Source organism: Haplochromis burtoni, unplaced genomic scaffold (assembly GCF_018398535.1).
Source record: "Haplochromis burtoni strain Fernald_Lab_line unplaced genomic scaffold, NCSU_Asbu1 Contig_73, whole genome shotgun sequence".
Lineage (NCBI taxonomy): Eukaryota > Metazoa > Chordata > Actinopteri > Cichliformes > Cichlidae > Haplochromis > Haplochromis burtoni.
The window spans coordinates 2,206,929-2,229,750 of NW_024582434.1; the positions used below are offsets into that span (position 1 = coordinate 2,206,929).

The following is a 22,822-nucleotide window of genomic DNA, read 5'->3' on the forward strand; positions in this document are numbered from 1 at the left end:
CTTTGAGTTTTGTTGTTTTTAGCTTATTTTTTCTTAGCATTAAGGTAAAGGAAATCAGTGTGAGCAGGTAGCATTGTTCCTGCCATTTTGCTTAATTTCAGAACTTTTAATCAGCGTTTCTGTCATATCATATCAAGATGTACAGCATCATACCATGACCAATGCAAAAAAAGTGGTTATGTTTTTCTCATGCAAAATACTTTTTGAGAGACATCGCTGTGTAGTCTCTAAAGACACACAGTGCATGTATATATATAACATGTAGTATGGTCTGTTTCTTCCATATAGGTTAAAAAATACCATTTTGATGAAAAATGTGTCCTCTGGTGCCAGTGAACACTTCTTCTGTTCGTCTTTGTTCGTCTCATTAGGCCGTGGCAGCGACTCGGAGTCTGACGGCGCTCCTCACCGGAAGATGCCAGATGTTCGTAAGGATGACATGTTGGCACGACGGACGTCTGTCAGCGAGCCACGAACCGCCGTACCCTTTAACCAGTACCTGCCCAACAAGAGCAACCAGAGTGGATATCTGCCAACGCCACTACGCAAAAAGAGCAACGACAAAGAGGAGGGAGGACGCAAGAGCTGGAGTACCGCCACTTCACCTGTAGGGGGTGACAGACCTCTTAGGTAGGTGTAACACTAGAGAGTGCTTTTGTGACTTGGCTATCAAAAAGACATTTAGTTTAGCCTAACTGAAAATATCATATAATATTATATGTATGGAATACTAAAAGGTGTCTGTTCTTTGTGTGTCGATATATACAATTGTTGTTAAGTTGGGCACAATCCAAAATAAGAAACAAAGAAGTTTAATAGCTTAATGAACAGATTATCAGGGGTACATGTTACACCACTGTGGCTTGACACTGATTGGTGCAGATAAACCCTTTTAAAGCTTGTTTAAAAAGTTCTGGCTGAAAGCGTACAGTTCAGGGTGCGGATGGAAGAAATCCTGTTAAAACAGTTGTTTTTTTTTTTTTAAATAAGCCTGAAGATGATGGCTGAGATTAGTAGATATGGATGTAGACCATGAAATAATTTAAAGTAATTACTTTAATACAGAACTGATAAAACTGACCAGTGTGAAAGACAGATATTAAAACAAATCAGCTGTTGGAGATTTTTCACTGTTTTAAAATGTTTTGTGTGTGAGTGATGTTTAGGGGGGGTTTGTTTGTTTGGTTGTTTTTGGGTTTTTTTGTTTTTTTGTTTTTTTTTTACAGTAACTGGCAAGATTAGGTGTTATGTGAAATTGCATATGTCTGTAATAAAACCTCTCAGCTTTTGATTATTTTTCTAGTATTGTACAGATGTGAGTGGCTAATAGAGGCCAGATGTGGGTTTTCATTGGCTCTAATTCTGACTGAAGCAAATGTCTGAAGCAGATTTAAAACAAAAGGTCTTTTTGAAATAGTCTGGCATGACACCATGCAAATTTCATCACAAGTTTCAGATTTCCGCTTGCTCAGCGGATTCCTTGATGTGCTTTGATTGTCTCTTGTAGCATCGGACGTTGCTTGTTTGCTATTGACTAGATTGAGTTTGGTGTTTAGGGACGTATACCAGGGGTGCAACAATACACAAAATTCACGGTTCGGTTCGATACTTTGGTGTCACAGTTCGATATTTTTTTCGATACAAAAAAAATGTTCATGCCTTTTTAATTTGTCATTTATTAAAATTATAAATATATATTTTAACTCAAAAGTACAGTTTTTAAATATAATGTTGCTGAAAAACAAAATAATTTAAAAAAAAATCTATCTGCTCGAGAAATCACTCATCTTTGGAAAAGAGAGTTTATTTTTTTATTTATTTGTATTTATTTATTTTTTCAGTTGTTGGAAAAGAGAGTTTATTACAGGGGTATATTCTCAGCAGCATATTAAACATATCAGGTCCCCATAAGGAGAATCATGTGCTAACAGCTGTCTAAATGACTCGGGTAAAGTTTGTAGCATGTGTGCTTGTTGTTTTTGTCTGCTTCCACTTGTCTTTGCACTAGGATGATGTCGGCGTAAATGTGCAGTCATATTCGTTGTGTTCCCACTAGTGCTGTCAGCGTTAATATCGTTAAAATGACGTTAACGCCACAACACGGCAAATCTCCGTTAACGGGTTACCGCGGATCGCCCCGTTTATGGGGCTGGATGGCGTCAACACATTAACGAGCTAACTGCGCTAACGCACTAGTTCCCACCAATGAAATTGAGCATTGCGTGGCACATCCGACATACTGTTTTACTTTTGTCCATGACTCGCTTACCATCAGGGTCATACTTCACATGAAAACCAAATTAGTTCCAAACGCCAAATCTGAATGAGGGTGGGGGAGGCTCAATTTCGGGTAGCGTTGAGGCAGTTGCCATGTTGCAACGAGCTTAGCTTCTTTTTCGCTAGCTTGTGCTGCGCTCAGTGGATCTGCGCTCGACAGTGCAGCCTAGGCGGAGTAGTCGAACGCAGATCCACTGAGCTCTCAACACAGACAGCATAGTCAGAAGAAAAGTTGATGAAATAAATTACAAATTTTGTATTGTTCGATACATATGCGTACCGAACCGAAAGCACTGTATCGAACGGTTCAATATCGATACGAATGTTGTTGCACCCCTAACGTATACTTGTGGCAAAAATAACAATCGCAATTATTTTGGTCAGTATTTGGATTACTTAACATGATAATGACTTCGTAGAAGAAAAATAATCTTTTTTTGTTGTTCCTTGTTGGACTCCTGGAAAGTACATTTCTTCCAAACAGCTGAATTGGTTTAATTTTTCTCGCAAATCAAAGTTTTCGTTTCTGTTATCTTGGCTCAACTGAAATGAACCTGCCACAGCTTGCTTGGATTCAGAGAAGGACCCAAATGTGCTGCTGCAAAGGAAAGAGGATTTATAGCAATGTATAAGAGTGTTTCATATATTTCTATATTTAATTTGGCTTCAATGACAGGAATCTCCAGGAGATTATACGTTTTTAATTAACATTTTGCCCAACAATGTTTGCATTTTTACAGCAGCTCCTTCACTTGTTAGATATACTCTTGGGAAGTGTTTTGAGCTTGTGTGTATCACCCAATTGGTTATTTCCCTAAATTTCATCCATCAAAGCTCACATATTGATTTTGCATTTATTCTTTTCCTCTTTCCCTCCTTCTCCATCTCTTTACTTCACCTCTTATTATTTTATGTCATGGTGTGTCCTTCACTCTTTCTTTCCCCAACCCTCCCTACATCTGTTTGTGCTTCATGTCTTATGACCATCATGTTGTGATTATCCTCATGTGACTAATTTTACTCCCAATGTGATTACGTATTCCTCTCCTGTGTGTGTGTTGCATGAATGGGTGATGCCTCAGTCTAAATGAGGTCTGTAGCTTAGAAATCCCTCCTGGAGAATCCCCTAGTCCATCCCCCGCCCTGCCCCTTAAACCCTGTGCACAGATTCAAAAGGAGAACCACATTAAAAAGGACAAGCACGAAGGGAGGCAGTCTGCATCTCCGCCTTGCATTGAGATCCATACAGCAGGCAAAAGAAGGAGAAGTGAGCCTCTGCCCAGTAGTCTCCCCCAGCCCCAAGCAGAGCCCCCAAGAGAGACTGTAATTCATCTGATGGTCACCTCTGAGCAAAGGTCTTAACCTTCACTCATATTTTCTCAATACCAGATATCAACATCCCCATTCCTTTTTGTAATTACTATTTTTTTATGTTTGTTTTTTTAAAATTTAACCCGTCAAGTTTATTTTTGTGCTTTTACACATTGTTTCTCTGATTTTTAAGCAAAAATTTATTTTATATGTGTAAAGTTTTTAGGTGGCTGCAGAGAGCTCTGTGCAGTGTCACAGCTAAGGTGGGGGGGAGGTCAGAAAAGTAAATAAAGTAAAATTACCACACCACTATCCATATCTGCTTTAAGCTAACAGCTCCAAGGTAAATGAAAAACTAATAGCATGTTGTTATTCTACACTCCAGTTTGATAATAATATATAAACAGTATTTGGAGTTGTTTGGGGTTAGAATAGGCATTTTGGGTGGTAGTGCAATAACGTTATGGATGGTATGGATTTTCTGACAGATTTGATAGAAATGTATACGTTTTCTGTAAAAATCTGACCATTTGATTGACAGTTATTCCTGCTATGTTTGGAAAATCAATCACCAAATGAGCAAAATTGAAATTGTTTTTTCAATACTGATGATTTTTCTTTTGGCTCTGCCTAAAACCTCCTGGTGAATGCCAACAATTGGTTTTTGCAGGAAGAAACTTTGCAAGTCCATGATAGAAGAGTTTAGTGCTCAATGTGTAGAGATCTTTATTATTGTTGGTCATGAGTAGAGTCAGCAGTAATATTTCAGCTGAACTTTTGTTTTTTAAAAGGTTAACTTATTCTACATCAAGTGGTATTTTGCCGTGTTTCATGTGCAAGTTTTGATATATTTGACTCTAATCCTCTTGAATGCCACAGAAAACACTGAACAATTGATCTTGCTTATTTCAGCTGTAGCGTACCTGTCCAAAACCAATGTTTGTGATAGTCACGATACTCAACAAACATCTCTAAGAACTGTTTTCTTCAAGACAGTTTCCATGGTAGAAAACTTTTCCAGCTGGTGTTTAATTTTGCTTTTTGGCATTGCTTTTATCAGATCATCTTTTCCACTGCTCCTTTTATCCAGTCTTGGGTAACAGTAAGTTAGCAAGAGGGTCACATCTTATTTAAACCAGTTTCAGACACACTGTAATGCACTTGCAGCCTTTTGCTTATATATTTCAGAAAGTCTGTACGCAGCAGGACAACCCAAAGTCTCAAATTATACATTTGGTGTCAGGAAACAAGGTGAGGATTATGAGCTGTCAAAGAACAATGCCATTGTATATTTTACAGCTCACACAAATCCAATGTGATTGCAGTGCTCCTTGAAAAATGTCAGTTTAGGTCTCTTATGTAATTTCGCAGTCCGGCCTTATCCGGTGTTATTTCCTAGTCAAACCGACGTTTCGTTCACAGTGCTGTTGGAGAGTCATGCCTCCAGTTTCCAGCATTGTCTTCTGGCACAGATGTTGTGACATTGATTGAATATTGAGAATGTTAAGGGAGTGAATCCTCAATAGAAATCGGATGGTTGTCCGAGACAAAGGGGATTTGTAGGATATTTTATATGGAGTTCCCCATCTTGCATATTTCCTGAATAAAGCCAAGGCTAGAATTTTTTTTCAATTTCAGCTAATTGGTTTTTGCAATGTTGACACATCCTTTTTAAGAGCTTTTGCTGTTTAACTCAATTAGTTGAGTAGAGCAGATACCCAGTGCCATGTTTTTTTAGCTGTTTTTGTAGTTGCAATAATGATCAAATCGGTTTGACATCTAAAGTATCAGAAATCTGTTGTTCTCTAGATTTTTTTCAATCAAACATAAATTTTGATCAAGTGAAAGGGAGAACAAAAGAACCAAGTGGTTGCTTTGCAGTTATATCACAATATATTTCCATCAAATCTGCAATCATATGCTAGGAGCAAAGCTGCATGCACAACTGAAACATGGACACACATAAATATACATATATATGTATATATAATATGGATGCACACAAGAATGTACTGTATGTGTCCACACACAAACAAACATTCACAGAGAACATGAACATTCGACCCACCCTCAGGATGTAAGGAAATGAGGCCTTCTTCCTTCCCTGACCCTGAGCAGGCTGGGACTGAAGCCTGGCCTTTTCACTGCCGGCAGCTGGCCAGTCTCTCCCTCCCTACCATGTATTCTGGGAATTTACAGTCCAATAATAAGCCTCCCAGAAAGTAGCTGTTCATCACAGGATAACAAACAGCAGACTGTTTTGTGAATTTTGGTTTGACTTTGTCTGCTCTGAAGGAATTTGTGACCATGCGCTATTTTCATAGATTTATGTCTTTTAAAAAAAACTAGGCTTCTCCAGAGGAATGCTGTCTTATGATGTAGGATAATAACCAGGCAGCAAAACGGTTTAGTTTGCTTTGCTTTCTGCAGTACTCCAGCTCGCTCGTGCTCAGAGGAATTCTTCCACCATTCGTCGACCCTAGCAGCAAATGCCACGGCCGCCTCCGTGTTTCAAACGAGCCCCATCAACACAGCTGGGAAGCATTCACCTGTGACACACCAGGAGGATGTCGCAATAAGGAAAGGAGTTCCTGGTTCTCTGGTAGCTGCAGATGCAAAAGGAGATGATAAACAGGCTTGTCAAATACCGACCTCACCCAAATGTATCGTCACCCTGAGTCCGTCTAGCTTCCTTCCTGTGCCCACTGCCATGGCAACCGCATCAACAGAAACGACTGATACGTGCCGGCAGAAGGGAAAGCCACAGACTGAAATGGATGAAGGCACGTCTTGGGTGGACAGCAGTCTTCCAGCAAAGTGAGCTCACTCCAACAGCTACACTGTTATTTAATGAAACTTTGCTGCATTAAGCTAAAACGGCTTAATTCACTTCAAAGTGAAGGGATCTTCTATTTCCATGATCCCTTTGAATTTTCTATATCAGCATGTGATCTTGACGTGAGACTGCAGTGCTTCTCTGTGGATGATGAATGTCACTATCTGAAGACTGCATGACCTTTTTTACCTGTTTTACATGAAGGCAAATTGATAGTGCCAGCTAAAATCTGTTGTTGAAAAGGGCTGCATGGAAAGTCTGAAAAGTTGACTTTTTCTCTTATCCTTGCTTTTTTGTTACTGATTAATTTGGGAAAGTAGAAACATTTGAGAATGTGCTTTTTGATTAACTGTGCATGACTTTAGTTGGCAGCTTTTGAGCTGTTCAGGGATTTCAAATTAGGAAACAACTTCAGTGCATTCTGAAGTAAATTTGATCCAGTTTGAACCAAAATCGATGAGTAATTCTTCAGTCTATATCTTTGAATCCAAATCTAGATTGGCAATCACACAGTGATAGTTCAAAGTGTGCCAATGAAATTCTATAGTAAAGCTGGCTTTAAAGCATATTCCCAGCCACACATCTATCTACCCCAAAACATATGGCAAATAGATGTTTTACTAGGACATACCATATGACAAATACCATTTTTAGCAAACAATCTGTCTGGTCTTGATTTAGTCTTTTTTTTTCCCTATCTTGTGAGATTCAAACCACAGGCCACACTGTCTCTCACACCCCTCCAACATCACAGAGACAGCTCTGTATGAAGACCTTTGTGGTTAAGGCCAAACCTACAAGTGGTGGTCACAGACACAAAGACAGCTGCATCCTTGATGTTACCCTTGTGCTGTCTAATAAAACATGCATTTCCTTTTTTTTTCTTTCTTTTTTCAATAGTTTAGTGTCAACTGCATTCTAAGATCATGGCCATATAATGTGTGTTTTGTTTTTTTTTTTAATTATTTTTATTTTATGCCAGCAGTGCTTTTAGTGCTGCAGTAAATTTGTGTTCTGGATAAGACTGCCCCCTTGTGTCTGGCTTGAGGGTTGTCATTTAACCTAGGAGCTAACACAACCAAAGATCACCACACATATTTGTTTCAAGCATTAGTAATTAAATTAAGCTGGTGCGTAGTCACAAACTAACTCATTATCAGCTGCAAACATGGCTTTTTAATATTTGCACGCGTGAATGAGATGTTTCTCTCTTCAGAGTGTTGTGTTCATTTGTGATTGTGTTTTCCCTCCATGCTTTCTGACTTCTGTAGATTCAGCCACACAGATTGTGTGTCAGATGATCCGCAGTAAGTTGTCTTTTTACCCCTCACAGGCTCAGCTGCCTGGCATTGCTCTGCAGTACAAAATACAGCTGGCTCAATAAGTCATTAAATCATTTGTTCATTATTGGAAATAGGTCAGGGAAGTGGGGAAATCTGCCAGAAATTGAAGGAATTTAGAAAAATGTCGCCACTGACAGCAATTTATATTAATAAAAGTTCTATTTTTTCCCTTATTAATTTCATATTGACAATCTTGTGTTAAAAAAATGCTGCATTATGCTGTCATTTAACCATAATATGCTCTTACCAGGGTACGGATCATGTGAAGTGGCCCATAGAACCTCAAACTTTACTGGAATCGATACCCTAATGTCATAAATCATTCCTTTAATTCATCTTTTGGGGCAATTTTGACATGACATGCTAAACACCACATAGTCTAAACAAATGCGGAATGGAACCAAAATGTTTTCTGCAATGACAGTAATTTATCTGATTTCTGTTTTCGTAGAGGTATTAGTGGGAATCAGTGCAGCCAGTCGGTGCTGATGTATGACAGCATTTGTTACAAGGCGACCTTATGTGACGACTTTTTTCTGCATGGAAAACATAAATGTCTCACAAATAAGCAGATTTTCCTGCTTGCAGTTAAATGATTTGTGGTGGACATTTTTGGCTGTGTGCTTCAACAGTGTCAAACAGTGTCCCTGGCTCTTAGGCTTATCATGGAAAATATGGCTTCAATAAACTTAGTGCTTTTTTGCCTTTGCCTGGCAACAATCCATTTCTCTCAAATTTATTCAACGTGCCTGCTGCCAAGGATGTGGAGAGGACTTGCTAAACTCATCCTCAGTGCTTCTGCGAGCCAGCTGCATGTGTCATGTAAAGCAGCCATTTCTACCAGCCTGCCAACAACCAGTCCCTTTAATCCCATACACAACAGCTAAAAGTGCAGCATGATGACAGGGGATTGCTTAAGTGCAGTTGCCCCTTGGTGTGAAAATACTCTACTGCTGCAATGTTCTTTAATGCACACACTGCTCAGTGAGAACCAAAAAGCATTTGTGAGTGAGTACCATCTAAGTGCCACTCTTTTGTAACTTATGACTGTAAGCCAAGCGATACCTTTGAAAATTACCTGTTGCCAGCACATAAAAGTACTAAAAATAGACAGGTGCTATATTCGCATAGTTAAGACAGTTGTCATTGCTCTTAGGCTTTCTAATTCTGTGATCAACATGCATTGTTGCTGCATGCCTCTAACAATAAAGCTGTACTTTCTGTCTCATCTGTAATGTAAAACTGTTTCGCCATTGCAGAACAAATGTAAAGAGAAATGTAAACTGCCTTTGATGAGTCAATGATTGTATGAAGATCATACTGATTGTTGCATCTGATAAACGCAGATTGAAACTGATATTAAATGTATTTAAATGTGTTTTGAAACATATCGAATCCATCAAAAGAGCAAAGACGCAGAAATCTTTGTTTGATCTTCCGAAGGAACAATGGGCTGGATAAAATCTTAGTTGTGCTTACTAAGCGAGCATGAAGTTTCCTTTAAAAACATGTTTCCATGGAACAATGATTTTATTTTTGGTATCTCTCTGAGACACTGGGACCAGTTTATTTACCTTTTCCTCATTATGATAAATTTTAAGTTTTTGAACGATGTGGTTTGTTTGATACATTTGTTTGGACTGTTCCATGGTATACATGGTAAAGCTAATTTGCTGTGTTTATTTGACATTAACCATTTCAGTGGCTCCGGTAGTATAGTGGATTACACACTCGCCTTATAAGCAAAGAAAAATCCCAGTTTTACGGGAAGAGAGAGAAATCCCTTTTGGGTTGCTTCAGGAAGGGCATCTGGTGTAAAAAGAAATCTGCCAGATCAAACATGTAGGCCTACTTGCTATGGTGACCTCTTATGATTAAGTGAGCAGTCAAAAGTAGCTTTTATTCAACATTAAACATGTTACTTCTTCAAAGTTGCATTGAAAGTATAGAATATGTTAAAGCAGTTTTTTTTATATTGTGTTCCAGTGACAAAATGAAAACACCATTACAGTAGTAGTACATCATGTACTATAGAATCACTAGTAGTATAGCTAATAAGCCCAGTTTGATTTAAATAATTACTGCTTGTTTTTTCCCCTTGCCTGCAGGAGTGTGAGTATGATCGACATGCGTGGTGAGGAAGAAGCCACGTTACAGCCGCACAGTCAGGTGCGTCATGAGCGGATGCATAACCAGTACAACAAAATGAAGGAAGAGGAGGACCACTGGCAGGATGTGAGTTTCTCAGACATTAGGTCGCTCACTCTGTATCTTTCGGTCTTTGTTTTATGGGACTGACATTTATTTGTATGCAGTTTGTTACATCTTTGCATTACTTTCATTATTCCTTTTTAACTGCTATGGTTTTACTGCCTGTGGCCTGTTATACAAGCGTCTTCTAAAGTCATTTTAGCTGTGCCCCAGTAAAATAACAGGGAGCTCAAAGTGCTGCTGAACCAGGACATACTTTGAATCTGTCTGTATGGGTGTCAGGACCTGGCCCGATGGAAAAGTCGGAGGAGGAGTATTTCCCAGGATCTGATCAAAAAGGAGGAGGAAAGGAAGATGATGGAGCGCCTGATGTCAGGAGACACCTATACCTCTCAGAGGAGAAGAAGCATCAAGACCTATAGGGAGATAGTAGAGGACAAGTAAGTTACATCCACGACAACCTACTGAGAACTGCTTTAATGAGTATACCACAGGAAAGCCAATAGCTCTTTGCTCAGTATGATATCAGAAGTAAAGAAAAACTGGGTCATTCTCAGAGACGAGAATTATATGTCCCCTGTCATTGCTGTCAGCGGGCACAAAGGTGAATGCAGCTCCTCCTGGAGTTCACTTTAAATAGGTCTCCTTCAGAAATTAAAAGGAAGAGCAGATTGTGTGAGTGATTGTGAAATGACTAGAAGAAACTGATCTTTTGCAGTGAAGAAAAAAAAAAGGTCTCTCGAGTTTGACAGCAGCCAATCAGCCTTTGGTAGCAATTACAACTGATTTCTGTATCTGTCTTTTTAGACAAAGCTTGGCTAAAGCAAGAGTAGGTTCAAATAATTGTTATATCAACTGCTTTACCTCTGCTATGCTTTCTCTTCTTTCTAAGGGAGCGTCGTGAGGAGGATCTACGGCAGGCATACAAGAAAGCCAAAACTCCTGAGGAGGCGACTGCCATTCTCCAACGTTACGCCCAGCGTTTCTCCATAAGCGAAACAGTCCTCGAACGCCTGCAGCTGCCAAAGTTGTTGGACCGCAGCATATCCGCTGACCCCTCCTTCCCCACCTCACCTTTCCCACTCTCCCTCTCCCTGTCAGCCTCTCCCACGACACCAGACCCTTTCGATTCTGACTTCAATGGGCCCATGAGGTATCTGCGCCAGCAGTCTGCCCCGACTCCAAAGTTTACTTCTACATTTGAGGCGCGAATTGAGGAGTTTCCCAAAGAACCGTCCTCACACCAGCGGTCTCAGATACGCTCTCGCTCCTCTGAACCGCCATCAACCCGAGCCCTGTCACCCAAACCGGTGCCTTTGCTGATGCCCAAGCCTTATTTCCAGGTCCGACCTGCAGGAGGTGAAACTTGGAACAACAAGGTATGATTGACTCAGGCGAAGGAGGTCAGATATTGACTTACCTAGATATATCTGAATGTGAGAACACAGATGTCAGTATATTTTTGTCATTGCACTACAATTCACACGTGGAAACATTTAAGATTAAGGTGACAACAATTAAAATGTTCATAGTTGTCTACTCCAAATACTGAGTCCTGTTTTTAGCTGTTTTTGCACATGAACAATATCAGGAGGATCAGTCCAAAACATTGGCAGATGTTACCCTCTCTCACACGTGGGACACAGCAGGAAATAATCCCATTCATGTGTGATCTGTTCTCACTATTAGATATACCCAGTTTGGTTTAGGCTAGGATGCTGCCTGGGTATAGAAGGAAGTGCATGTGACTCCCACTTTCTTAGTGTCTGTTCATCGAACATCTACATGAACATATTGGACTATGCACTAAGCAGCTGACAATCCAGCTGCTTTCAACATTTGCACTGCCTACAGGTATTGTCACAGGAAGCTTCAGGGCTGCTGTGGATATACAGTATGGTGCTTCTTGTTCAGGTTGTGTACACAGTGATTCTAAAGCTTTATTCCTATATACAAAAAAGAAGATAAGATCTTGTTAGTCTAACGGTGATTAAGGCCTTGACCATTTCAAATGTGGTTACTTGCAAGTGTCGGTTTCCCTCCTTGTGGGTAAATTCCTCTCCGGGTCTCTTGGCATTTACATTAGAATACCACAGAACTGCCATGGTGATGAGCCGGCTGGTTTGTAGGAAAATGTAAGACATCCCCTCCCTGAAGAAGCATGTAATGTTTCAATTTAGCTCGAAGTACTCTCAACGGGATCCATTTCCTTTTCTTCTAGAAAAAAAATTACAAAATGGGAATTTTCATGATGAGATCTTATGTTTTGGTGTGGAAAAGAGGGAGGGTAAGATTATTATCAGACCAAATGGAACAAAGCACTCTTCTGGAATTCCTTGTCAGGAGTCTGAGCAAAGCCTGGGTTTCAATGGAGCCCTCTGTTCCCTATTGACTTAAGAAGTTGACAAGTAGGACCCTCTCAATGTGAAGTGGGCTCCCGATGGACAAAGAGAGCCCACACAGGCTGCAAGGAGAGGGATGAGAAGGTGGAGGCAGAGAGGGGGAGACTGAGCCTGCATTCACCCATCTTTACCACCGTGTCTTGAGTTACCGCTCACTAGGAGCTCTTCGCACATATATTAGTGCCTCTTGTTCATAGAGGGCAGTGTGGTCTTGTGAGCTGGATGAATAGCTAATTACTAACTGAGAAGAGAGGTTCATAATGACCACAAATGAGGCCACTGGGTTTTTTGGCGTGGTTTATTTTACATTTTTATTCGCAGTCAGTGTTGTTCAGGATTTCTATATTTATCCATGTAATGAATGAAGAATAAATTGGACAATAAGCGCCTTCTTATCTAGAAATGAGTGGTTCAATACTGTAATCTTACCTTGAAATTGCATATGTTATGATTTAGAGCAAATTAAATAAAATTGAATGGTATAGCCATATCGTTCAGCTTGCTTTCTTAACATTAATGCATGTTGAAGCCATTTATTGAAAAGCGAAGGGTATAAACACTACACACAGAAAATTAAACATTAAACTTTTTCTCTTTTTACCTAGGTGGATGGTTTGCTGCGAGTAAATGGTAACGTTGGAAGTGACGATGTTCCCACCACACCTGAGAGTCAAGGGAGGGACTCGCCTCCCCATTTTCAGGCATCCCCTTCCCAAAGCAAAAACAGCACTGTAGATGGTGCTGTAGATGTTCCCTTGTCAGAAACCTCACTCCCTCACAGTACCCACACCTCTTCTAGGGAAGGAAGTCCAGTGTCAACAAAGGCAAAGGAGACACAAGATGTTACAGAGATAGCTTCTGAGGACACTCAGGAGGTCCAGGAGGAGAAAGTCACTGAGTCAACACCACCCAGCCGGCCCACCTCACTCCCATCAGTGAGAATTCCGATGTTTTATAGTTATTTACATTTTTTTGTCTTTTAAAGAAGCATGGTTAGTGGGTATTTTACTTCAAGCCCAGTTTTCTGGGTGCAGAGTATTTTGCCTCTCTCAATAATGCCGTATATTGAATACTTGCCCTGTAATCTGTTCCTTGCCATGCATTATATCATGCATCTTGCAATGATTTTGCCCAAATTTAGTTGAGATTGAACTCTTCAAGTCTGAAATATCATGTTTCGTTTGTACTTCTTACACAACATAGGCCCTTTGATCTGCAGAATTTAGTTTAGCATTCAGAAAGAAATCCATATGTGACCCCTACAGGAGCTGCAGAAGCCACAGGAAAGCTTTGGAAAGACTGGAAACCAGACAGCAGCTGCTTCAGAGGAAGAAAAGCCAAATGCTGTAGCTCATCAAAACCCACCTGCAGGTAGTAGTATGCTGACACCTTGTGGTTACTTTTAGAACAAACACGTGTTACTGAAGTTCATGCAACGCTGTGCAACTATATTAGTAGATTTTAAACTTCTTGTATGTCTTTTTTCAGAAGCCAAACAAGAACAAGAAATGTCCAAACCATCTAGTGAAGACCTCTCTAATCTTGTCCAGTCTGGGGTTGATATACAGTCATATCAGCCAGTAGGTGATATCAAAACTCAAATTATGAGCCATCTGTCTAGTAGATGTCTAGTGGATAACATGCACTCATAACACAGTTCCACCCCCCAATCCAAGGACTTCCCTCTATACACAGACTACACAACTACCATCACCACGGTGCAATCCTTAATTTGTAAATTTATAACAATATTTATTTATTTATTTTTCCCGATTTGTATATTTGTACATTTTAAATTTTGAATACTGTTCGTATGTATATAGTGCTGCAGACCTGTGCACCTCACCCCCCTTTCTTTTCCTACATATCTGCACTGTGTAGGAGATGCTCTGTATCTCATTGTACATGTCTATACCGACAATAAAAGGCGTTCTATTCTATAATCTTAAATCTACCTGCAGGCCAATGATCCCTGCTCCCAGGAGCTCTTACAGAGGTCAGAGATGTCATCAAGCTCGGCTCCACCAGGATCATCTGGTTATCACCAGCAATGGGGAACAAAAGCAGGTATGTACATGTTTAACACCCAGACATCTGGCTTATTTACCATACTTATTGTTTCCGATGCTTGATCAGCAAATCCCTCCCTATTAGTGCCTGTTTTTCTTTTTGCCTTTCAATATGTCACTTTGCTTTGCTGCTATGATTAAAGGGGCATTCAAAGGTTTGCGATCATGATGAGACTTGTTTTAGCAAAGCCTCGACTCACTTATCATATCGCTGTAGTACATCCCATTTTATTTCATAAGGGAGATGGACATGCAATCCAACAAAACATCAATCAAAAAATCTGCCTTGCTTTATTGTTTTTTTTTTCTTATTTGTTTTTATTCATAAATTGTATAGCCAAACTGGAATTAATTTTTATGTGGGGAAAAAGTGTTGCTCTTTAAGGGTTTTTTTTATTTATTTTTATTTTAATTTTAGTTTTTTTTTTTTTTATACCAGTTTTCCAGTTTCCACTTACAGTATCACAGGAGGAATGCTGCAATCTGCACCCTCTCCACCTCCTGGTTTTGACATCTATCCCTTATTCTTTCCTCCTTTCTTTCCCTTTCTCCCCTAATTCCCTCTTTTCCTTCCACCTGCACATTTTTATTTTATTTCGCTATAGAGCTTGCAAACAGTGTCAGGTCTTCGTTGGCAACCAGCAGCCCTAAATTACGCTGGGAGTTCTTCGCTCCTCAAGGTAAACTCCCTCCACTCGTGGCAATCACATTTCCGCCCTTGAGTGCTGGTGCACAGGGCTTCCCTGCCGTTTCTCCAAGGGCTAGACCCCAGACCCATCTCTTGTTTATTCCTTCATTTCCAATGTTTTTGTGAACGAACAGTGACGTTTTCTGTGTTTTAAATGTGCTTTGAAGTTTCTCATTCTTAGTATTACTGGCTCATCAGTGTCTTGTTGTTGTAAAAGATGTTCTCATCATGTTTACAGAAGCTCTTAATGAGAAGAAGTGCCCTTTGACAATGTATTAAAAGAAGATTATACACATTTTTGACCTGCTTAACTTTTACTTTCATGCTTGCCTCAGTGTGCTTCACATTATGGGGGCTTTTCCACCAAAAGCTCTAACATCTGGTGTGTATTAGAGCTCTATTAAAGTTGTGATCAGCATTAATCAGTACCCACTGCAGTGGGAAAGCCAGATGTTGGGTAGGGGAGAAATATATTCTCACAGAACTGTAGTTACAGCCGTAACTAACAGAAATTTATTTAATTGTGTAAGGTTTATCTGTTGTTTGGATCATTCGAACATTTGACTGTTATTTATAAGTTGTTGTGGACTCCTTTTGCGTAGCAGTCTTTCTGCATGCAAGTGTGAATTTCAAAAAAATAATCTCCAAAAGTTGATTCTGTTCATCTGGACGTAGCGTTTTGTGGGAGAAACGTTTCGTCACTCATCCAAGTGACGTCTTCAGTCTCAGCTGACTGTAGGTTTCCCCAAATCTTATAAACAGTATATTTGCATAATGACTGAAACCAGCCCACTATAGGAACAAAGGGCTGGGAGGTCAGTTCCTTCATCATAATTATGCAAATTCTCATGACCATTGATCAAAGACCACCGATCAATGGCCATGAGTTCCATTCACAAAGAGTTGGGGAATGACTGCAATCACAGCATTGTAAGATGCTGAAAGATGTACCCTTAGGCCCCCTCCTCGATTCAGAGGTTGTTCCCTTTTCACGTAAATGGTCTCCTTGACTCCGCACTCAAACCAGCGTTCCTCCCTGTCCAGGATGTGTACATCCTCATCCTTGAAAGAGTGTCCACTGGCCTGTAGGTGTAAATAGACTGCAGAGTCCTGGCCAGACGAAGTCAAAAAAGATAATGTTCAGCTGTTTTCCACACACTGGTTAAACCTACAAAACCTGACCTAGTAAGAGGCAAAGTTTCAATTTATATCAACATTTTTCTAACTAGAAAGACAAAATAAAACCTTTGAACCTTTGACAAATTATTAATTTACTGACTATGATTGTTGCTCTTGGTGGACTCAGCTCTGTCTTTGTTTTCTTTCATCCCCATTTTACTCCTCAGGAAATCAGCACTTGGCGTGTTGTCTTTTTCCTCAATATCCGAGTGACTTAGTTTGATCCCCTGTGTCCAAATATCTCATTTGCTTTAACCGCTGTTTCCTTTCTCTGTAGAAGAGGCGGAAAAGGATCACCGTGGAAATGTGAGTAAATTCACAAAAACCCTTTTTACTGCTTATCCCCTCCTGCAGTACCATGGGTACACCAGTAGTTTAGCTTAATGTTGTAAAAGTAAAATTATGCGGAAGGGAGGGAATACACAAAATACAACAGGTAAGAGTGAAAAAGGTGTTTTAGACTTTAACAGAAACGCAAAGCAAGAAAACCATTAATATGACTGCATGTGAATCTTTCAGTATTATTATTCAGTGCTCACATACTGTCATATTTTAGGCGCCTCAGCTAATTATTATAGGACACACAAAGCTGTTTATGTAGCATGCCAGATGAGGATGCTGTAGTCGATGGCTGAGACTGCTTTTATTTTATTTTCATTTAAGCTCATCTCTCTCTTTCTCTGTCTCTTCTCTCCTTAGTAGGAGTCCTTTGGCTAGCATTGGAGTAGTGCTGTTGTGGTAGACCAACTATTTCTGTCTCCTCCCTTCTCTTCTTCTACTTTTTTTTTTGTGGTGGATGTGTGTGCACTTTGGTGTTGATCTGTGCGTGAATGGGTTGTGGTTGGATGTGAATGTGTGCATGGATATTTGTATATGGTAATATGTGTGTGTGGGTGTGTGTGTTGGGGTCTATCAGGTGTCAGTTCCGGTGTTACCCCAGGCCAAGCGGGGAGACCGCTGGTCTTGGGACCCGGATGAGGAGCGAAAGCGTCAGGAAAGGTGGCAGCAAGAGCAGGAGCGCATGCTGCAGGTACACAGTATACCTAAAAGAGTCAAGCATGGTGCATGAGGCTGCAAAGTTAGGGGTTAGCTTTCTTATAGAGAACAACATACCTACAGTGTGCTATAATGATATATTGTGTTTTAGCAGCACAAACCAGTTTTGTGGAAAGACATGACAGGTTGTGGTCAGTCTCGGCCCCTGAGGTTTTAATGACATTTAATTGTGAGACCTCAGACTCATTTCTACAAATGAGGTGATTTAACAAAAATAATAATAAATTGCAGCCGGTGTGGAAAGCAGGTGTTGTTACTGAATTTTGCTGTTAAAGATTATTTCTAACATGAATCCAGACCACACTGCTGCACAGCTGCACAGTCACTGACTTGCTCCGCTTACAGTCAGATGTATTAACCACATTTCATTGCTGCTCTCAAAGCTTGCCTCCATATTTGTTTTGTATTGAACACATCCTCCTGTAAAGGCAAACTCACCCCCATCCCCCCCAAGCTGCGTCTGTGCACACTTTAACCATTAGGTGGCGATTTTGTGCAGTGGAAGAACCTCTGTTTTGGTTTTATTCCCTCACTGTCTCCATCTCAAGCCACAGACAGAGGCAAGGACTCTGTCCAAAGCTGCTGCTGTTGCTGCTGCCCAAGTCACCCTCTCTCTCCTCGATTTATAACAGGTGCATCTCAAGTCCACACACTTGTCAACATTTAATTAAGTTGCAGTGTCCATTATTTATCAAGCTCATCTACAGTGTTATCTTGAAAAAAGAAGAAGCAGTGATGAAAGCCGATTTCCCTTCTTTCCAGTTGTTGCAGGATGGTTTGAGATGAGATGCGCTGAAATGGATGAATGTCTGGTGCATCAGTGTACTCATTACTTCCTTTTAGCCTCCCTGCGTCTGTGTTGTCTATGTGTTGTCTGTAAATGGCGCCTTCTTTTTGGGGTTCTTACACAAGTCTAAAAGGTTAAAAAGGTAATCTGAGAAAATATGTTTGTGTTTTTTCTGCTTTTATTGGATATAGGCAGTTATAAACCATAAACCATACTCCAAACCAAAGAACATTTAAATGGAGGTTTGAAAATTGTGTAGGAACCCACTGTTTGAGAGCTTCTGCATGATACGCTTTCTGCTTTTGTCTGCACTGCCTGCTTTTGGTCTCCTTTGTTTGCTTTTTGTTCCTAACAAGCAGACATAAAATCTGTTTTTAGGCATAGCAGTGGATAGGAAGCTAAATTTGCCTTCACATATGTCTGTACATCAAGTTTCACATAGTTAAAGTGCATAATGAGGGTATTCTGCATGGAAATGTTGTAGCGTGTGCCTGTTATTGCAGCTCTCTGTCTTCTTGGACCAAGTTAAAACATTATCACAAGCAGAGAATTTTTAGCATTTGGTTGGCCTTTTGAAAAGTCTCTCAGTACTCTGTTGATGTCGGATATGTCTGCGCATTGCCTTTGTTTTCCAACTGCAGACAGTTTAGTTTTCCTCTCTGCTGTGCTGCATGTCATGTGTTGTGTTACCATGGTAACAGGAGAAGTACCAGCGTGAGCAGGAGAAACTGAAGGAGGAGTGGGAGAAAGCACAGAAGGAGGTGGCAGAGGAGGAGAGGAAGTACCACGAGGAGGTGTGTGGGTGTGTTTTTTGCTTGACAGCACCTGTGATGGGTTTTTCTGCTTAACAATATCAACTGAATTACATGTAATATGTGTGTGTGAATTTGAAGTTTAAACGTAGTATTTCAGCTAACCTTCGCCCAGCTGACCACTAAATTATGGTTTAAAATTCATCTATGTTCATATTAAAACAGGAGCGTCGGATACTGGAGGAAACCGTGACGCCTCTGACGCCCCGCTCCTCCGCCCTGCCCTCCCCCAGTCGAGGTGAACTCTCCTCCATCCCAACTGATCCTCAGGACACTATCGTTCGTTCTCTTGCTGACTGGGAACGTAAACAGGAACTGCTGGAGAGGCAGTCGGTGAATAGCGCATTGATCATAATATGAGCTGTGTACCGTCACAATGTATAAATTCACCCTCATATGAACAGTGGCCAGAACACCTGCATGTGACATGTTTTTTGTTTTGTTTTGTTAATAAAGTATTTTCGTTTGCTACCTCGTTTAGCTGAGTTCAAGTTAAAAAAAAAAAAAAAACAGGTGCAATTTACAATTTACAATATAGTGTATACATGAATATGTTTATGATGCTCCTTGATGCATGCACAAAATTACATTATTTAATTTGGTCTTGACAATATGTGGCTGTAAACAAGCCACAACCACATATAGAGCACTTCATTGGATTTTAATAGCATATTTGATAAGTATGATAAGTATAAGTTATTGCTAAATTCATTACTTTTTAACTGGCTCAAGTTACTTTTGAAAGTCACTTAAGAGGACATCGAGGCTGGTCAGCTAACAGTTTGCTGTTTCTTACCTGCTGCCACAGAGGGAGAGCACAGAGAGCGTGGATCTGAAACGGAGAGAAAATGACCGGACTAGTGACATCAGCACCGCTGATGACAGCATGAAAACAGCCAGAAGGTTAGTTAAGGTGTCTCCATTAAGTAAATGTTCCGATGTTTTTTCAAATAATAAGTTCTTAATCCACAGTAGCACTTAATGAGGCTTAAATGTTAGAATACTGCTCTATATTTGGTCATAAATAGGAGGGCTTTCTTTGTTTTGTTTTTTTGCAAATGAGTTAAAAGGTTCAGTTTTAAATTGAGAGCCACTTTTGATTTTGATACTTTAGGTAAAGGTAAATCAGCTTAGAAGAGAACTGCTCTCAGGTTAAAATGATGAACTACTAAATGATAAAATGAGATCAGTGAGACTGATCCGCCTGTTTCTGTGTGATGAAACAAATCCTGCAGGCTATGGCCATGACAGTATTTTGTTTTGTGTCTTTGTCTGAATTCTGTGTATTTTTGACAGTTGACCGATCATTTCAGCACATTTCTCTCTCTGCTGTCATCAGCTCAATGAGTCAGAGCAGCAGTCAGGTGGAGAAATTTGGTCACAGCCTACAGAATGGCCAAAAGGTTCCTCCGGTGCTGGCCAAGTCTTCAACTCCAGTCAAGAAACAACAAGAACTCCCAGCAGACGGCAGCAAACCTCCAGGAGGACGAAGGTGTGTGAGAGAGAACAAGGCTTCAGTGTAGCTTCTGCCACAGTTCCTGAATATTATTCTCTAATAGCTTCCATTTGTTTTCCTCTTCTAAATAGAGGTGGGTTAAAAGCATGCACATTAATGCAGTTTCTTGTCCTGACACATATAATCTCCAAATATTCCATGTGTTCATGTTGCAGTGTGATTCTTTAACATTATTTTATCCTCTCATGTCCATTGTCTTTAGTTTTAAAAAAAATTCTGCTTTTTAAAAATATATATATATTTTATCTGTGTTATAAATGCATATTTTAAATAATCACACCAGAAACCAGCAGGTTTCTATTGTGTTGGAGTAAAAGCTCCTGTTATGCTGTTTGGCCACCAGGTGGCATCTTATACCTGCATTTTGCTTCATAGTCTTCCAGTACTTAAAGCAGCATTATTGTTTGCCATGACCGAAGTGTTATAAACCTTATCAGGAGAATCATATACTATAGTAACACATAACAATACATTTTAATGGATGAAGTAATGCTGGATCTATCCAAACATCACTGAGCAGATTTGACTGTTGTTCTGTCTTGGATTGGCTCGTGTCTGACTCTGACAGCCAATAGTGTCGCTGTAACTGCGAGTCATCGTCATGTTGCATGTTGCTGTCCATTTCCAGGAGTGGCCCTATTGATAATAACATGGGCCGCAGCTCATCAAAAACCCCTGCAGCATGCCCACCACCCTCTGACGCACTGCCTCCAGCACCCAACAGGTATTGCATCACAAATGGCCCACATGGAGGAAAGGGAGCTTGTGATTCACTTCTGCATTGTCATTTTCTGCTTTGCTGCTTCCATTTCTCCACCCAGCTCATAACATGTACCAGCAGCATTTACCGTCTAACCTGTATGGTATTTGAATAGAACCAAAGAATGGTGGAGTCGAGAAGTAGCAGTGTATTCATTCATTTTATGTAGTTTTGTTTTTTATGTTTCATCGTCGTACAATGAGCACATTCACATAAACTGCTCCAAATGATCCATTATCCAGCTTTAAGAAATTTTATGTTTTCTTTCAGTTAACATGTTTTTAAAATGCAGTTAACAGCACGCAGAGGAGACCAAAAACATACATGTACACCATGATGTCAGCAAACAGCCTCTGCTGAACATCAGTGAAAGCACAAGACAGCACGTACATGAATCTCTGCCACAGATAACTGCCTGCAGAATCTATAGGGAATGAATAAGACTTCTGGCTTTCTGGTTTCTGTTTGCAGTTTTATTGGCAAATCGTGTTTGAGCAGGCTTAAGTTACACACAGGTGAGCAGTCCTTGTAGAGATCAAAAGAGGGGATGCATTTGCTGAAAACACATCTACTGTCTGATGATAATGTTGTTTTTTCAAATGTGTTTCCATTCAAAGACAGTGACTGATAGAAGGAACAGAGAGTCTGGATCTCTTGGCTACACCAAAAACCCCTGAAATATTAGCTTTTCCCCAGGAGCTAAGTCAGCATACTAGTCAATGAATTTTCAATATTTTAAATATACAGACTCACAAGTTAGCAGGGGTCAAAAAGAGCACCACAAAACATAAGAGTGGAAAACCAGATTCTATCTTAATATTGGTGATTTTCCTTCTATGTGTCTTCCTACTTCTCTCTCTCTCTCTTCTATAGGTCTGTCAGTGGGAAGAAGCTGTGTTCCAGCTGTGGTCAGCCATTAGGGAAAGGGGCTGCCATGATCATAGAGACCCTCAGCCTCTATTTCCACATCCACTGCTTTAAGGTTGATGAAAGAGAGAGTGCTCATCTTTGTCATTCTCTGTTTTGTGTATTATCCAGATTAGATTAGATAAAATGAGTAGCAGTGTTAAAAGATAAGAGTGGTTAAATTATTGTTGTTTTTCTTCATTTTTTACTTCAGACAATAGTCTACAAATATTTCAGGTCAAGTCAAGTGCAAACAATTTTTAAATCATCAAACACGTGTAAGAGTATCAGTTGAATCGATGAGGCTCTACAAGGCTTTGCTTCAAAGACTGCCTGGTTACCTCTGCTCTTTGATTAAATTTATGTACAGCACTTACAATAACAGGTCACAGGACATTTTAAAATTAGCTGTGTTCCGTATTCTTCCTGAACTTGGAAAAGGACAGCCTGTATAAATAAAGGATTTAATAATAATCAGTCACCCATCTGTATGTGATCTGTCTTTAAAAATGTCCACCTTTTAGTAGAAATAATTGGTTTGAGTCTCAGTACCACAGAAAGTGAAGGTTTGAAAGCCAAAAAGATTTAATGAAGTCTTTCATTGGATTTGTTGACACTTAGAAACACTTAGGGGAACACCAGGCTTCTCCTTTAGGATACAACAGTTGG

At 40.0% G+C, this 22,822-nt stretch overlaps 1 protein-coding gene across 10 annotated transcripts in view; it reads left to right on the forward strand.

The window, feature by feature from the left end:
- The window catches only part of LOC102311877 (LIM and calponin homology domains-containing protein 1), an 81,950-nt gene that overhangs the window by 56,131 nt on the left and 2,997 nt on the right, over positions 1-22,822 (forward strand). For 4 of the 10 annotated variants that reach the window (XM_042221745.1, XM_042221755.1, XM_042221752.1 and 1 more), the window contains 18 exons: positions 372-630; positions 6,019-6,405; positions 9,876-10,002; positions 10,261-10,418; positions 10,871-11,357; positions 12,986-13,315; positions 13,646-13,754; positions 13,869-13,960; positions 14,342-14,447; positions 15,055-15,129; positions 16,594-16,622; positions 17,233-17,346; positions 18,861-18,953; positions 19,137-19,304; positions 19,780-19,874; positions 20,311-20,463; positions 21,116-21,211; positions 22,121-22,229. In XM_042221745.1, the coding sequence (XP_042077679.1) occupies positions 372-630; positions 6,019-6,405; positions 9,876-10,002; positions 10,261-10,418; positions 10,871-11,357; positions 12,986-13,315; positions 13,646-13,754; positions 13,869-13,960; positions 14,342-14,447; positions 15,055-15,129; positions 16,594-16,622; positions 17,233-17,346; positions 18,861-18,953; positions 19,137-19,304; positions 19,780-19,874; positions 20,311-20,463; positions 21,116-21,211; positions 22,121-22,229 (2,987 nt within the window). Of the gene's footprint in view, positions 1-371; positions 631-3,359; positions 3,633-6,018; positions 6,406-9,875; positions 10,003-10,260; positions 10,419-10,870; positions 11,358-12,985; positions 13,316-13,645; positions 13,755-13,868; positions 13,961-14,341; positions 14,448-15,054; positions 15,130-16,593; positions 16,623-17,232; positions 17,347-18,860; positions 18,954-19,136; positions 19,305-19,779; positions 19,875-20,310; positions 20,464-21,115; positions 21,212-22,120; positions 22,230-22,822 lie in introns of all 10 variants that reach the window. The other 6 variants (XM_042221749.1, XM_042221746.1, XM_042221750.1 and 3 more) reach the window with 6 other exon arrangements.